Consider the following 17443-nt stretch of genomic DNA (forward strand, 5'->3'; position numbering starts at 1 on the left):
AGCTTCTCTGGTGGCTCAGAGGGTAAAGCATATACCTGCAATGCAGGAGACCTGGGTGGGGAAGATCCCCTGGAGAAGGAATGGCAGCCCACTCCAGTACTCTTGCCTGGAAAACCTCATGGATGGAGAAGCCTGGTAGGCTACAGTCCAAGGGGTCGCAAAGAGTCTGACACGACTGAGAGACTTCACTTTCACTTTGTTTGTTTAAATTACAACTTTTCAGAGTGACAGTTTATCCAGGCTAGAGGTCAGTCCCCAGCCATGCAGGCTTTGATAGATGTATGTGTGTATTTTAATCTATTTAGAAAGGCTACAGGCTTCCTGAAAGGCTACAGGCTTAGAGGCTTCCTCCTCAGACCTCAAGAAGTATGATTCACGGAGATACAGCAAATTTGATCAAATAACAACCTTGAAGCATCACTCAAATCACTAGCTTTACAGACCATATTATCACCATGCTAATAACTAGTTACCCATACTCGATCCATGGACCACCAACTGTAAATGGTTTTGACTGTCATGAACTGCATTTGAATCTCTGAAATAGGACTGGACATAATCCAGCCTCCCTCGAGTGAGTTAGCACATACTTTTAAGATCCTACGGGGTCTCTCAGTTATCATTGCAGTCATCAATAAGTATGCGCCAAGGGTAGTATACAAGTGCAAGAGGATGCACATTTTTCAGTTGATACATAGAAGACAAACTTGATTCCACTGGGTATCAGAAGTGTTTTTTTTTCCCCCTAAGTGAAGGGAACGTTGACAGACTATTGCACAACAAAGAATAGTACAATCTAATGGGGAAAATTGGCTTGAATTGTGGGTGTCTTCCTGATTTCATCACCTTTGATAGTTGACATTTCCATTTCTCATTTTCTCTCAGTTACTTGTCTATAAATGGATGTTCAAATGTTAATAGGGACCCACACAAATGTAGCAACTTCCTCCTCTGGTAAATTATACCTTGGAGCCAGTTTTATTGTGATTCTTTCTTTCCATGTCTGTTTCTCCTCCTGGAATTTGGGCTGTGTGGTGCATGAATTGTGAAAGGAATGAAACAATTCCTTGGGAAGGAGACAGAAGCTACCGAGACAAGCCAGCAGGGTGGAGCTTGCTCTTCCCCCAGGAGTCAGTAAGACTTTCGTAAGGCCCCTAGAATGGCATCCAGACTGAGGTAAGGGTAACTGAGGTAAGGGTAACTGAGGTCAGGGTAACTGAGGTAAGGGTAACTGAGGTAAGGGTAACTTCTTTGTCACCATTTGTTCCTCAGAAAACACCAACGAGAGGATGTCCTGTCACGGAAAACAGCTGCCAGTTTCACGTTGTGAAATACACATGGACGACACAGATAAATATAAATGTATATGACTTGGACCATGTCAAGCACTAGAGTTAAGATCATAGAGGAATTTCTCAATTTAAATGTGCAGTTTTGATAAACACTAATACAGACTGTCTTGCCTCATAAGCAATCACAGGCTAAGTATCCACCAACTTGGCTTATTGGCTTGACTCTTGTCATTGTTTCTGTACTATGAAGACAGGACTTAAGTTTCCCTTCTCTCCTGGCTTGCCATCCTGGCTTCCAGTTGTTACTGTAAGGAATAAAGACTTGAGAAAAATGGACATGAATCTGAGCAAACTCCAGGAGATAGTGAAGGCCACGGAAGTCTGGCATGCTGCAGATCATGGGGTTTCAAAGAGTGGGACACAACTTAGCGACTCAAGACGACAGTATAAACTTGACTTCCTGCTTCCATTTTTGCTCTACTATCAGTGAGAGGAAGCTGTTAAAAATGGAAATCAGATCATATCACTCCCCTGCTTAAAATCCTCCAGGACTTATCCATTCCACCGAAAAGAAAATCCCAGTACTTGGCCCGACCTGCAGCGCCAGGGCATGTAAAAGTGCCTGCAACTTCTCTCTCTCCCTCCTGTCCTCTTCCTTGCATTCAGCATACTCCAGAAACAGTAGACTTTCTGCTGATGTTCTAACTCAATAGTTCTCAAAGTGTGGTTCCCAAACCAGCAGCATCAGCATCTTCTGCATAGTGGCTAGAAATGCAAATTCTTGGGCCATACCCAAACTCTACTGAATCATAAGTTCTGAGGGTGGGCCCCAGTGATCTGTGTTTGAACCAGCCCATCTAGGGATTCTGTTGCCTGCTGAAGTTTGAAAACCTCTGGTGTAGCTCCTCAGACACACTTCTGCCTCAGGACCATGTACCGGTCAGACCCTTTGCCTGGTATGCTCTTCCCAGGGCTCTTTCCTCATCAGCTGGACATCAGCTGAAATGTTAGCACCTCACCAATCATCCTATATTTTATTTTATTTAAAGTATTTTTTTTAAAGGAGTGTATGCACAATTTTATTTATTTGTTTAGGGAGAGTGTGCACAAGTTTATTTTTCTGTAGTGGTGTTAAATTTTTAAAGTATTTATTGAATTTGTTACAATATTTTTTCTGTTTTCTGTTTTGTGTTTTTTTGGGCCATGAGGCATGTGGGATCTTAGCTCCCCAACCAAGTACTGGACCAGCACTCCCTACATAGGAAGGCAAAGTCTTAACCACTGAACCGCCAGGGAAGTTCCTATTTTATCTGAGTAAAGTTGATTTACAGTGTTTTGTTAGTTTAAGGTGTACAGCAAAGTGATGCAGTTAAGTGTTAGTTGCTCAGTCGTGTCTGACTTTAACCCTGTGGACTGGAGCCTGCCAGGCTCCTCTGTCCATGGAATTCTCCAGGCAAGAATACTGGAGTGGGTTGCCATGCTCTCTTCCAGGGGATCTTCCCGACCAGGGATCAGATCTGCTTCTCTGCATTGCAGAATCTTTACCGACTGAGCCACCACATACATTATTTTTTAGATTCTTTTCTCATATAGGCTATCACAGAATATTGAGTAGAGTTCCCTGTGCTATCCAGTAGGTCCTGTTAGTTATCTATCTTATATATATAGCAGTGTGTGTTTTCATCCCAAGCTTCTGATTTATCCCTCTTAAGCATCTTATTTAAAGTGAGCCTGTTTGCCTCTCCTCATCTTAATCTATGCCATTTAATTATCCTCTATGTTCTCTGTAGAACTAGCTCAAATCATCTTGTTTATTTATTTACTTGTTATTTTATTATCTCCCCCATTAGAAGGAGATCTGACACCCTATTTATTTTTATACTGTGAATTCTGAGTGCCCAGCATAGGGCTTGCACATAAGATGGGCTTAATAATGGTTTCTTAAATTAGTGCCTATGAGATTTTTTTTTTTTTTTTGATTGCCTGTCTTTCAGAAGGAGATCAGTTAGACTCTCTAAAGGAAGCTGCAGTGTTGTGGCCAAGCCTTGTCATGGGGTCAGAAGATGAGGGTCAAATTCTAAATTCTCCACTTGAAAATCAGCTGACTTTGGGTAAGTCATTGAACTGTTTTAATGGGTTACAACAAGGAGTGATTTTGTCTCATCGAAGTATTCAGCGGTGTCTGGAGATGTTTTTGGTGTCAACTGAGGATGCAAGTGAGAGTGGGGTGTGCTCTTGGCACCTAATGGGCAGAGGCCAGGGATGTGGCTAAGCATCCTGTAGTGCATGGGCCAGCCCCCACCTTATGCTCAGGAAAATAACAACAGTGCCTCGGCTGAGAAAACCCAAACTAGAAAATTAGGATTAACACTCTCTTCCTAACTCACAGGGTCCTGACGATGCTCAAGCAAAATTCTTCTCATGAAATTGTCTTGTAAATGACAAAGGACTGTAGGCAAATACCCTCAGTGTCCGGCACCACACCTTACACAGAGTAGCTGCTTAATAAATATTGGCTCAAGGAACAAATGGATGAATGGATGAGTGGATGAACTGGATGATTCCATGAAATGGATGATTGAATTGCATGGAGCCCCTTCCCAGAACTGAATTTTTGTGTCCTCATTTGCAACAGAGGATAAGGATAGTACTTGTGTCCTAAGAACCTCGGGAGGATCACGGAGACGATGTGTACAAAGCACCTGGCTCGGGATTGACACGTCTTTGCGAGAACTGTCCTTGTTTCACCCTTGGTTATTGCCCCCGCCACCCCCACAGAGTTCCTGCTTCCTCCCCCCAAGTGACTCCCCTCCTCTACTCCCTTGGTTTACACAGAGCTGCCCTATCTGTTTCAGTGAAAAGGCATCATCAAGTCCTACTCTGCATTTTTCTGATGAAACACCTGTTATTCAGAAACCACCTGCTCCTGGTTTCCCAGAGTTCCAGAGAAGGGACTGGAACCCAGGCTCCTGTTTCCTGGCTGGGAATCTCTCCACCATGCCCCTACTTTCCCTTGGCTCCTTCTGTTTTCTCACCTCCTACAACCAATCAGCACGTACCCAGCAGAGTTTCCCAACCTTTCTGAGAGCTGGGAATGCTTACTGTTAGAAACCCCAGCACACATCACCAAAGCATTAAAATGTGCCCACGTCAAATAAAATCTGTGTATAACTTTATGAAAATTGGGTTGCCTTGGCAGTCGACTGAAAGTTACATTTTAGAAAATTTAAACACTTATTAATGTATTTCAGTTTGCTTTTTTACATTTTGAAGTCATTTTTTTTCCCTCCAGCAGATGTAATTATAGACCCTTGAAAGGCATTTGTGACTTTGGTGCTTTATACATTACAAAAAATGTCTTATTTACTTTTTTACCCATTGGTGAGTTTCCCATCTTCCTTGTTCCTGTTTGCTTATAATAGTCAATGACCATTCCAGAGTCTAGGAAGCATCTGGAAACTGTTGAGTACTTGGTGGGTGATATTTCATGTAGGTAATGCTGTTGACTTGCAAACATGATCTCATGCACCAGCGTCCATTTTTGTCCAAGAGTGTGACAGTCGAATCTTACATTTGCCATAGGTATTGTGGACTGCAAAGGGCTTTCTCATATATTACCCATTTGTACAGTACTTGAGCACAATCTGTATTATGTTACAGCTTCTCTTGATTTTACCAATAAGAATCCAAAACTTAGGGAGGAGAAGTGACTGACTCACTCAGAGTTATAAAGCAAGTGGCAGAACAAAGGTGAGAACTGCTATCTTCTGCGTTTCAAGTGTGCCACGATGCTTTTGGACCTGGAGAAATTACTCCTGAAAGAGGAAATAAGCACGGATGGAATCACTGGGATAGCTTTAGCTTTGTGTGAGTGCGCGCATGTGTGTGAGACTGAAACTAGCCTTGAATATTCTTTATTTGCCCTACAGATAGTGGAATCAAATTAATTAATTAGGTCAACAAATACTTATTAGTGATGGACCCTGTTATAAGTGCTGGGGATACAGCAGTGAACTAAAAGAGCCTCACAGAGCTCACATTCTATATGCAACAGATAAATGATAAATTGACAAGACAATATATATTAATAGTATTTGATGTCAATTAGTGTTAAGGATAAAAATTAAAGCAGTTGAGAGGATAGGAAAACTGGGCGGGGGGAGTTGCTGTGTTGTTCAGACAGGTCAAAGGTGACTCATTTGTAAGGTGGCCTTGAGAAGAGACTTATAAGGGAGGAAGGATGTAGCATGGATACTGGGAACAGACTAGCCTAGATGAACATGTGCAAAGGCCCTGAGACAGGGACATGTTTGGCATGTATGAGAAACCACAAGGAAACCAGCCCAGCTGGAGAAGAGTGAGTAGACTGGGATGGAGGAGAGAGTTATTGGTAGAAAATAAGGTGAAGAGGGGTCTGGTGAGGAGGCATGGGGAAAGTTAGGGAAGATCCTCCAGGACCTTATAGGGGCTTGTGGGGGCTTTAGCTGGGATTCTGAGGTAGGTTTTCCTTGAGGGCTCTGACCAGAGGAATGACATGATCTGACATACACTGTTAAAGATGTTTGATGGACTGATTAGTTCATGGCATCTGGTCCCATCACTTCATGGCAAATAGATGGGGAAATAGTGGAAACAGTGTCAGACTTTATTTTTCTGGGCTCCAAAATCACTGCAGATGGTGACTGCAGCCATGAAATTAAAAGACGCTTACTCCTTGGAAGGAAAGTTATGACCAACCTAGATAGCATATTCAAAAGCAGAGACAGTACTTTGCCAACAAAGGTTCGTGTAGTCAAGGCTATGGTTTTTCCAGTGGTCATGTATGGATGTGAGAGTTGGACTGTGAAGAAAGCTGAATGCTGAAGAATTGATGCTTTTGAACTGTAGGGTTGGAGAAGACTCATGAGAGTACCTTGGACTGCAAGGAGATCCAACCAGTCCTTCCTAAAGGAGATCAGTCCTGGGTGTTCCTCGGAAGGACTGATGCTAAAGCTGAAACTCCAGTACTGTGGCCACCTCATGCGAAGAGTTGACTCATTGGAAAAGACCCTGATGCTGGGAGGGATTGGGGGCAGGAGGAGAAGGAGACGACAGAGGATGAGATGGCTGGATGGCATCACCAACTCGATGGACGTGAGTCTGAGTGAACTCTGGGAGTTGGTGATGGACAGGGAGGCCTGGTGTGCTGTGATTCATGGGGTTGCAAAGAATCGGACACAACTGAGCGACTGAACTGAACTGAACTGAAGATATTCCTAGTTTGTAATATTTCCATCTTAGGAGACTTAGACCTGCTTTGAGAGACCATGAGGGACACCTTGATCTTCAAGCATATTCAAATCCTGAGGTGAAGTCGAACTTTAGTAATTAATTCATCCTTCAGATCAGTGACTGGGCTCCACCTGAATACCAGAGCTACCTATGGCAGCCTTGGGGATTGAGGAATGAGTAACACAGGGTTCCTGCACTGAGGAAGCTCCTCTTACAGTGAAGAAATACAGACAACAAACAAACAAAGGATTTCAGCTATTGAGAAGGGCTGGGGAGAAAATAAAACCAAGGGAGACGCAATGATGATGCCATCATAGAGGGCTACTGTAGATTCCAGTTGGCTTTTGAAATGAGGAACTTGAGCAAAAAGTATTGCACACGTAGAGCAACTTATGGTATCCAGTTTCATAAAAAATATTATTCTGACTTTTTAAGCGAGAAGCTGATATTCTGTGAGATTAAACCACATGCCTGAGGCACTCGTAAATGACAGATCTGGGGGTCTGAATCCAAATTTTCTCTCATTTTCCGAACCAGAGTTTTCTCATAGTGTACAGCACTATGGAATGTGACAGTAGGGCTGGATAACCCTGGAGCGTGGGATGAAGGAATCCATAATACTTAGGCAAGATGGGAAAAATGTGTCAAAGCAGAAAGAGACGCAAAAGAGCAAGGGCTGTGACTTGCTCCCACTACGGTCACACAGGATGACTGTCAGGATGTAGAGGAGCTGCAGTCCCCATAGCCTCAGTTCCATTGGGCTGAGAAAATCTCCAGCCTAATCTCAACAGAAGGGCCCTTGCCTTGCATGGGTGCTCTCAGCAACCCAGGCTGGGGTGGGCCCCTGGGTCACATGTGGTTTCAATCACTGCATTTATCTGCATCACTGTCATTGTATCTGGAAGATGACTGAAGCCTCATTTCTCTCCCAGGCCTGTCTGATTGTGCAGGGGGTACATGTCAAATCTGGAAAAGCTATCTCATCTTTGGCAGGCCAGAGATAGGGCAAGACTTCAGAAAGGTACAGCAACATCCTACTCAAGCCCCTTCACCCCTTTATTAAAAACAAATCTGAAACAACAAATGTCTAAAATTTTCCACTTATTCATTTCATCCTGCCTGATTATAACCATGCCCTTTGTCCACACCCGCTGGAGTTTTTTTTTTTTTTGCAGCCTTGGGGGAAGCTGGGATGTGTCTGTCCCTAGCTCTCAGTCCCTCCCATAATAAACAATCACTAAACAGCTTGCGGCCCTAGGCAACTGTTTGTCCAGTTTGGCCAGGCCCCTGTGACTTAGGCTGGGGAAGAGGGTGGGAGGTGTTCCCAGTAAAGCAGAATTCAGGCTGTAAGGCCAGGGACTTGGCTTTGACCAGAAGTACTGTTTGGAAGCACATCTTTGCAGTCTTGGAGGATCATTAGAGAGACTCTGGATCTTTATCTGATTTGTCCAGTGATGGGTCCCTGAGGGTATGGGCTCATGGCTGGCGTGTGGGAGGGCCGCTGAAGGAAGGACTAGCTTGTACTAATGGTAAAAAAAAAGGTCATCCCCTGCCTCAAGTGTCTCATCTACAGCTGGCCATTCTACCAGTCATCTGTCCCTCAGAGACAGCGCCTTAAAAACCATTCCCCCTCCCCCGCAAAAGAGAGTAACATCACTTTCGGTACTGGGAGGAGCTTAAATCAACCGGGTTATTCTCGGCTATTAGATCTTTCTTTTTTCCACGGTGTGATTGGATCCCTTGGAGGGTTTCTACAGAATAGACAAAGGGCTTCGGAAGCTAGGAAAGGATGCGCGGAAAGTTACGGAGGATTTGGGATAGGTGTCTTCTCTTAGTGCACAGACAGACATGAAGAATTAAAACGATTCCTTTCGGTTGTATTTCCTTTTTATTATTGGGGATTGGGGTGGTTCCTTGGGGGTAAGGAAAAAGAGGTGGGCAATGCAGGAGACGCTGGAGATAATGGGTTCGATTCCTGGGTTGCGAAGATCTCCTGGAGGAAGGCATGGCAACCTGCTCCAGTATTCTTGCCTGGAGAATCCCATGGACAGAGTAGCCTGGCAGGTTACAGTCCATGGGGGTGGCAAAGAGTCGGACACGATTGAAGCGACACTGCACACATTTAGGGGATAAGGGACCTGTTTAAATGCTTTGTAGGAAGGAAAATTTGGGGCCCTCAGAGGGTGGAAGGTGGGCAGAGAGAGACATCCTTCTGGTCAGCGGTCGCTTTCTATGAAGTCCTTTTTTTTTTTTTTTCCTCCTGCAGCCCAAGGGCTCGCCCCACTGCTCCACTTTTCGAGCATCCTTCTCCAGGAACCCGAACACACGCCGCCGCCCGCTCGGGGAGGCGCTCCCGGCAGGCAGCGGAGGAGTAGGAATTCTCGAGGACGACCGGGGCAGCCGGAGCAGCGGGCCGGGGAAGCGCCCGCCAGTCCCCGGTTCTCCAGCCTCCGCGCGCCCGCAGGCGCCTCTGGGAGGCGCTGGTTTCCCGGCGCGGCGGCTGCAGGTGGTGCGGCCCAGGCCGGGGTCTGGATCCCGGGGCACCGAAGGGCCGCGGACTCTCTCGGGGCAGCCCCGCGCTCCGCCCGCTGGGGCCCGGCCGAGGCGCCCTGGGGTCCCTTCGCCGCCCGCACCCCCAGCGCCGCGCCGGCGCCTCTGCCGGTGGCCGGGGGTTATGAATGGGCGCAGCGGAAGCACCGCCCACCCCGGACGTGACGCTCGGCCAATGGCAGCGCGGGCTGCGTGGATGGATGAGGTCAGCGCTGTAGTGTCGGGAATGGAATGTGTAAGTGTAACATTCAGAACCGGGTAACATTCGGCGACCGAACGCGGCGGTCGGCAGCGATCGCGCGGGGGCCTGGGAAGCGCCGCTCGGGGCCGGCACTGCCCGCGGGGAGGACGCGCCGCCGCCGTCACCCAGCGCCGCCGCCGCCGCCTCCAGCCTTCTCCAGCCGGGCCGCCGCGCGTCCCGGGGGCCGGCCCCGCGAGCGCAGGAGTAAACACCGCCGGAGTCTTGGAGCTGCTGCAGAAGGGAATAAAGAGAGATGCAGGGATTTGTGAGGTTACGGCGCCCCAGCTGCAAGATGCACTAGCCGGCTGAACCCGGGGATCGGCTGACTTGTTGGAACCGGAGTGTTCTGCACGGGAGCCTGGATGAGTTGAAGTTGCTTTCCAGGGGCTCGTTTTCCACGCTGCCGAGAGGAATCCGAGAGGCAAGGAAATCACTTCGTCTTGCCATTGATTGGGCATTGGGAGCTTTCCCCCCCCACCCCCCCTCTCTTTCTTTTCCTCGGTCTTGTTGCATGCAAGAGAATTACAGTCCGCTGCTCGCCCGACCTGGGTGCGAGATATTTCGCCCCGCTCTCTCCCTTCCATTGTGCAACCCAAAGATGAAAGACCGAAGGGGAGAAAGTTAAAGAAATCGCCCACATGCGCTGGATCAGTCCACGGCTTGGGGAAAGGCATCCAGAGAAGGTGGGAGCGGAGAGTTTGAAGTCTTTACGGGCGGGAAGATGGCGGACTGGAGCTGAAAGTGTTGATTGGGAAACTTGGGTGATTCTTGTGTTTATTTACAATCCTCTTGACCCAGGCAGGACACATGCAGGCCAAAAAACGCTATTTCATCCTGCTCTCAGCTGGCTCTTGTCTCGCCCTTTTGTTTTATTTCGGAGGCTTGCAGTTTAGGGCATCGAGAAGCCACAGCCGGAGAGAAGAGCACAGCGGTCGGAATGGCTTGCACCATCCGAGTCCGGATCATTTCTGGCCCCGCTTCCCGGACGCTCTGCGCCCCTTCGTTCCCTGGGATCAATTGGAAAACGAGGATTCCAGTGTGCACGTTTCGCCCCGGCAGAAGCGAGAGGCCAACTCGAGCATCTACAAAGGCAAGAAGTGCCGCATGGAGTCCTGCTTCGATTTCACCCTTTGCAAGAAAAACGGCTTCAAAGTCTACGTCTACCCACAGCAAAAAGGGGAGAAAATTGCTGAAAGTTACCAAAACATTCTAGCGGCCATCGAGGGCTCCAGGTTCTATACCTCGGACCCCAGCCAGGCGTGCCTCTTTGTCCTGAGTCTGGACACTTTAGACCGAGACCAGTTGTCACCTCAGTATGTGCACAATTTGAGATCCAAAGTGCAGAGTCTCCACTTGTGGAACAACGGTAGGAATCATTTAATTTTTAATTTATATTCCGGCACTTGGCCTGACTACACCGAGGACGTGGGGTTTGACATCGGCCAGGCGATGCTGGCTAAAGCCAGCATCAGTACTGAAAACTTCCGACCCAACTTTGATGTTTCTATTCCCCTCTTTTCTAAGGATCATCCCAGGACAGGAGGGGAGAGGGGGTTTTTGAAGTTTAACACTATCCCTCCTCTCAGGAAGTACATGCTGGTCTTCAAGGGGAAGAGGTACCTGACAGGGATAGGGTCAGACACCAGGAATGCCTTATATCACGTCCATAACGGGGAGGACGTAGTGCTGCTCACCACCTGCAAGCATGGCAAAGACTGGCAGAAGCACAAGGATTCTCGCTGTGACCGGGACAACACCGAGTACGAGAAGTAAGTGACGGGCCTCAGCGGGTTAGCCCCGGGCCTTGCTCACCTGGGTCCAGGTGTGAGCTTGGGGAATGGGGGTGGGACAGGGGAGCCCCTCCCGTCCTCTTCCTCTTGCTCCAAGCCTGGGATGGAGCAGCCTGGTTTTTCGGTGTGTGGCTCGGAGCTGAGGACCCAGAGTTGGAGCTCCTCGGGCAAACGGAAAAGCCTGGAGCACTTTCTTGGGCCAAGTAGGTGACAGTGTCTCCCTCTTGCTTGGAAAACCTTCAAGGTGATGTGTCTTCTATGAAGGGTGTGAGTTTGATCCAAGTTTGGAACCTGCGCTTCAACGGCGGAGCCAGGAGAGTGTTGTGAGAGGTTATAGGGACCCCAGAGGCTCTAAATCCACCCAATCTAGGGACCTTCCACCCAAGACTGATGCTTTATTTGCTGTTCTCACGAGGAGGGAGGGGAAGCTGCTTTCCCTGGGATTCTCCCACCCTCCAGTTGTCATCTTTCCGTAAACCTTAAATGTGTGTTAGTAGTGGAAGTGCTCTAATTTTAGCTCCTAAACTTTCTGTGCCTGTCTCTTCCCTACTCCCAGATGGCATTGACTTTTATGAAGGGGGACTTTAAGCTGGTTAGGGCCTGTGATCTTGCATGCACTCATGCATTCATTCATGTGTGCTTGTTGGTATGTATATATCCTGCCTCCCCCCCTGGGAGAAAGCTGTTTGTAAATCTGGGCCTCAGCTCTACTGCTGTAAACTCCAGTTGCTAATTTAGATTTCCTCTTCCCTTTTGTCTTTATCAATTTGCATGTAAATCAGAGACTGTTACTCTCTGAATGCGCGGTGAGATGCCTCCTCACCCTCTGGAGTGAAGCAAGTTTTGTCCAGTTGCTAAGTAACTGAGCTGGAGACTTTGTAGCCTTTCTCACTCTTCCTTTTCCTTCACAATGATGGTAACTGACACACTGGACTTGAGAGGGGGGGCTGTCAAAACTAGTTTCCACCAATGGGCTTTAACCTGAGCTTGGAGGGTCCCTTTCCTGGTCGATGGGGTGGGAGCTCTAGTTACTCAACTTGTGCCTGGCTTTGAAAGAGTTAGTGAGCTCCTACGGTGCATTTCCACGTTACGCCAGTTAAAAACCAGAGCAGCCTTGTGCTACCCAAGGAAGCAAGGGGAACCTCTCCGCTGAGTACAAGAGGTTGGCGGATTTTGCAGTTGATTCATGAAATGCAGAATAGGGGAAACGCTTCGCAGACCTGATTGGAACCGGAAGGGGCATGGTGGGGAAAGGGCCCTGAAATGAAAGGTTTGATTGTTGTCTGTGGATTTCCTCAGACACTCAGGCCTCTTGTCGGAGGGATTGGAAAGGAAGTTCAAGTCCTCCTGTACTTGATCGTAGACAGTAAAGGAGAAGGGATCAAACACTGGGATTCCCCAACCCTCAACACCTCTTGCCTTTCAAGCATAAGCAAAGCCTGAGGCTGTAGGGTCAATGATGAATCTAAATTGTCCCCTGCTTCAGGGGCAGTTACCTGTGAATGTTGGGTGCAGTTGCCCTGGCTTCAATTTTTCTCACAAAAGGAACTGTGGTTGGTAATGAACGCTTTGTTTACACGACATTTACATTGACCTATTCCTGTGGGTGCTTGTAACAAAAAAATGCTCATAGCCTTTGAAGAATTTCTTTGTCTGGTTTATGGTGGAGTAACTCGAGATGAAGTCTTAACCTTTCAGTCTAAAGCAGTCTTACTGAATTTTGTAGAAAGATCATGATGGTCTTCATTCTTCCAAAGGAGCTGGACCTGAGATCTTACCTTAAGAAATTGGAATTGTGCATTTATTTGGGAAACACCCTCCATCCAATACAACAATCATATCTGCTTTACCTTCCTAGGCCTCAAATGAATATTAAATGTCTACATTCTCTGCTGAAGCATTTTTCTAGAGATTTTGGCAATGAGGGAAGGAGGGGTTCGTTTTCTAGAAACTTTTAATTTTTGCTCATTAAATTTCCCTAATTTTTGACCCCTTTGTGATTGCACCAAGAAATCTGATACCCACGCCCTTGTTTTGGTTTATTTTTAAGGCCACAAGGGGTCAGGCCCTCAGGATTGAGTCTCCTTTGAAAAGTGGCATTTAGTGAGGAAGGCAAGTTGCTTCTTTCTCCTGAGCAGGGGTTTCTTTCACAGCCACTTCTGGATTTTCTTCATTCCTCTTTTGCATACTTTCCGCGCTAACCTCGTTTCCTGGGATGGGATGGTGCTGTAGAACGTTTGTATTCATTGGCCTGGTTGACCTGGAGTTTTAACTCATTCCGCTCACTGAGTTATCTGGATGCTTTATCGTTGCTAAATGGTGTTTGCAAACACGATTGCCTATTGCGTTGACTTTGGAAGATATGAAGATGAAGAATGAGCTCTGATGTGGTGAGAATGCTCACACAGCAGGCAACCTGTTTTGTGCTCTGAAGTAAGCCCAACTACTGTACTTTGCTATTTATCCTGATGTTTTCTGGAAGTCAGCCGTGCATGTATCAGACACAGAACTCCTCCAATCAAATGCTAATCTCGTTCCAGCATTCTAGAGGAGGATGTTGCAGTTAGGTCTATAGAAGTTATCTAAGTTCGACTTCTCATACTGCCTAATGGTGTGACTTCTGATTCATCATCTTGAACCTTAGTTTATCTTTTGGTAGAATGGGTTTTAGATGGCTTCAGGGCACTCTATAAGCGTTCACTTGATGATGGCTTGTGAAAACAGAATCTGTTTTCATTTACTTCTTTTTTTTATTACCAAGTGTCTATGAAAATGCTTCAGTTTAATTTGCTACCACAAGTAACTACATATAACTTTGCTCTACAATTAGGGGAATGATAATTAGATTGAAAATTTACGGTCTCATGGCCAAGTTAGGATACCATAGAATATGTACAACTAAAAAAGTTGCTTTTAGTGAAATTTAGTCTTAAGTGACAATAAATACTTAGTTTCTTCATCTCACCGTCACTTTTGTGAAAAGCAGACATTTATTGCTAAAGGTATAGAAGAGCTACGTGGAATAAAGGGAAAGACTTTTCTCTTGTAATAGAGCAATAGTTGTGACCCAGACGTCTAGGATTATATTAGAACATCCATTTTTATGACACTCATAATTAATTTTCATCAGTTACATATATTCACAGATGTAGATGACGCCGGCTAAAAGAAGTTGATGCGGTGATTACATGATTTGTAATGAGGCTTTAGAGAAATTCTATTTTACATCTTTTGAGCTTCTTATACATTCTTACAGAATGACCGTAGTTTTTGCATGAACTACGTAGTTCAGATCCCTTCAGAGGGCATTATTGTGAAACTTCAAATTTGGCTTTCTGAAATAGAAGAAAGAGAAGGAAATGAGAGGTGGCTTCTATCTTTGACCCCTCCGAGGAAAGTGGTGGAGAATATTTTAAGGTGCTCTTCTGGTAACAGGCAGGATTCTGTGCAGGCCTTTTGGACACCTTTTTCCTGTGTTTGTTGAAGCTCAAAATCCTGGTATTTTTAAGGGTCCCGAGGTTAAGGAATCATTCGACTTCCAAACATCCTCCTTTTGCTGATGTGGAAACTGAGGGATAGACTGATGGATTTGCTTAAGGTCAGAAAACTGGTTCGTGGCAGGGGTAGTCCTAGAAAGTAAACCTTTTTCTGACTTTCTCTTCCTTGACCTACAATATTCTATCTTTAATTACAGACACACTTGAAAGCTCTCCAGACACTGGAAGGTCCTTGTTGATGGTGTTTCTTATAGGATTTCTCTTGGACTCATTTGGGAAGCTGATAAAGACTTTGGACAAGCTTTGTGGGAAAAAAAAAAAGAAGGCACATAGATGTATAATTTGTCATCTAGTTTTAGGAGTTGGTGCACAGCCACTACTAAAGGGCATTGTCAGACTTGAGAACTTTTGCTCTTGGGCTTGCATATTTCTTTTCATTGCCAACTAAGTTGGAGGTCCCTGGAGCTGCTGTGTCTGAGTAGGAGTTGTGGGAACCTTTCAGTTTGGCCTCAAGGAATTAATTCACTGAATGAGAAGCTGAATTCAGATGCATTCATGGCAAGCACAAAATGTGTACAAGTAAATGATGTGTTTATTCCCCCTTTTCCCAAGCTATGTTCCTAGACACCTGAGCCAGTTTGCGATCCAGCAGGGAACCTTGGAGGCATGAAAGGTGGAAATTGTGCTTCTCAGGTTTTAAATGTAGAAGCACCCTTTCCCCCACAGGTGTACAGTAGCACCAACACATTTCTAAAATAAACCACAAAGTCACAGTTTTAAAATAAAGCTAAGGCCAGCCCTAGGCTAATCTTGAAGTTGACAATTGTGTCTTCTTGAACTGAGGTTCTTAAACTTTCTCTAACACTCTTCCCCATTACCCCCCGCCCCCAACCCCCACACTTTTCTCAATTCCTCTGAACTTGCTTTCTGGAGAGAGCTCAAGAACCTGGTTTGTAAGGAATCCCTAAAGGTTGGGGTTCTGTGTGCTACTGCTAAAGACACTGTAGATTGATTGAGTCCAGTTCAACAAATGTCCATTGCCAGTAGAGGCCTTGACCTAAGCCTGCAGAGAATGGCTTGCTAGGAAGGCCCTGCCTGTGAGAGGCCACGTTGGTCGTCCCCGTGACTGTGACATCAGCTTTGGATGGCACAGACTTGGCCAAAACGCGTGTTCCCTTTGTTGGAAGGCCTGTGGATGTGCCTCCCCAGAATTGTGACAATGAGACACCTGCTGACAATGACCTTGAGTATGCCAAGGTAACACCAAAGGTTGTGCTTGGTAGGGCCTGGCTCCTCTGCTCACGGGTGTCTCGTCAGGCCACGTTCCGTTCCAGGTGCATGAGCTGAGGCCTGCTCTGGTGAGGTGCATCATTGTAGGCTGCACAGCTTGTGGGGCCTGAATGGGGGCTACAGCCCAAGCTGTGTGGCTCCTCTCATTTCTCTGAAGCCTGCTGCTCCCTCCTGACCGTCATTTTCCCGCTTCTTCAGAGGAACCTCTCTGGCTCAGTGGTCACTAGATGCCCCAGACTCTGGAGCATGTTTGTGCCTGGATGTGAACATAGGAGTTCGCATTTCCTTGAGCTCAACAACCATCTGGTCTTCCTTCAAAGCTCTTCTGCCCAGTGACCAAGTTCCTCTAATGCGCAAGGACCTCCTCACAATTGCATGGCGTTTGTCCAGTGCCTGACGTCAGGTTGCCTTTATTAGCGCCTTAAGCCTTTCAACCAGTGTAAGATCTCCATTTTACAGATAGGAGTGCAGGCCTCGAGAAGGTCAAGTAAGGAGCCACAGTTGCGTCCGGTGAGGACTCGGTGGTGTCCAAACCAGGCATTCTGAATGCCGAAGACAGTGCTCCCTCGACAGGACGTTACCACCTTAAAGAGCCAAACAACATGTCTGCCTGTTCACAGTTGTGTGTGAGTTTAATATCGTTCCAGTGTTTGTGCATCATATCTCTCCACCCGCCCCCCCCCCCCCCCCGATTTCCTTTCTATACATGTTTTCCAAGGAAAAATTTGGCTCAGAGATGGGATCAAGATGGCCCCATTTATCAGCATGCCGTGCTGCAGTTCATGCCATGGAAAAGAGTCAGACCACAACTTAATGGCTGAACAGCAAAAGCATTGAACTCCTTCAACTCTTCCATTCAGTTCAAGGCTTGTTAATAACTCTGTGTAGATTCTGGCTTTCATTCTCTCCTAAAGCTCTTCCCAGACAAGTGAGGCAGTGAATGGTATGTGACCTTTGCCCTCACTGATAGCACCTTGCGGAGTTTGCCTTCTCCCAGGTGTCAGTGAACCCGTGAGAGTGTACTGGAGTGACCACACTAGGTGTCAGGGAACCTGTGAGATGGTACAGGAGTGATCGTTGCCCCAGGTAAGAAGGGGTGATCCTGTAGAAGTGGGAGACCCGCTGGAAGGTTCCACTTCAGACAGAATGGGCCAAGTTTCTAGAGCATAGCACACCACTACTCTCTACCCTCAGGATCCCTATGGAAAAACAGTGGTTAAAAAATTATGAGTTATGCAGAGCCTAAGACCTGGGTTTGATTCTTGGGTCGGGAGGACCCCCTGGATAAGGGAATGGAAACCCACTCCAGTATTCTTGCCTGGAGAGCCCCATGGACAGAGGAGCCTGGTGGGCTCTGCAGCCCATGGGGTCTCAGAGTCGGACACAACTGAGTGACTACCACAACCACAACCAGCATGCAGAGCTTTTGTGAAAAATTAGGCAAATGCAAAAGATAGGAATATGAAAATAAGTTTCTTCTCTAATCCCCACAATAAGAGCTCACCACTATTG

At 46.7% G+C, this 17443-nt stretch overlaps 1 protein-coding gene and 1 long non-coding RNA gene across 3 annotated transcripts in view; both read left to right on the forward strand.

The window, feature by feature from the left end:
* LOC132342147 (uncharacterized) overlaps nucleotides 1-4599 on the forward strand; it is a 54641-nt gene extending 50042 nt beyond the window's left edge. Inside the window, exons 2-3 of the long non-coding RNA XR_009490397.1 lie at nucleotides 3287-3403; nucleotides 3928-4599. This is a non-coding gene — a long non-coding RNA (uncharacterized lncRNA). The remainder of the gene's footprint in view (nucleotides 1-3286; nucleotides 3404-3927) is intronic.
* Nucleotides 4600-9356: 4757 nt separating this feature from the next.
* EXT1 (exostosin glycosyltransferase 1) overlaps nucleotides 9357-17443 on the forward strand; it is a 314227-nt gene continuing 306140 nt past the window's right edge. Inside the window, exon 1 of one of the 2 annotated variants that reach the window (XM_025001687.2) lies at nucleotides 9357-11123. In XM_025001687.2, coding sequence (XP_024857455.1) covers nucleotides 10162-11123 — 962 coding nt within the window. In that variant the 5' untranslated portion in view covers nucleotides 9357-10161. The remainder of the gene's footprint in view (nucleotides 11124-17443) is intronic. The other variant, NM_001098095.2, reaches the window with a different exon arrangement.

The sequence above is a fragment of the Bos taurus genome, chromosome 14 (genome assembly GCF_002263795.3).
Source record: "Bos taurus isolate L1 Dominette 01449 registration number 42190680 breed Hereford chromosome 14, ARS-UCD2.0, whole genome shotgun sequence".
NCBI classification, from domain to species: domain Eukaryota; kingdom Metazoa; phylum Chordata; class Mammalia; order Artiodactyla; family Bovidae; genus Bos; species Bos taurus.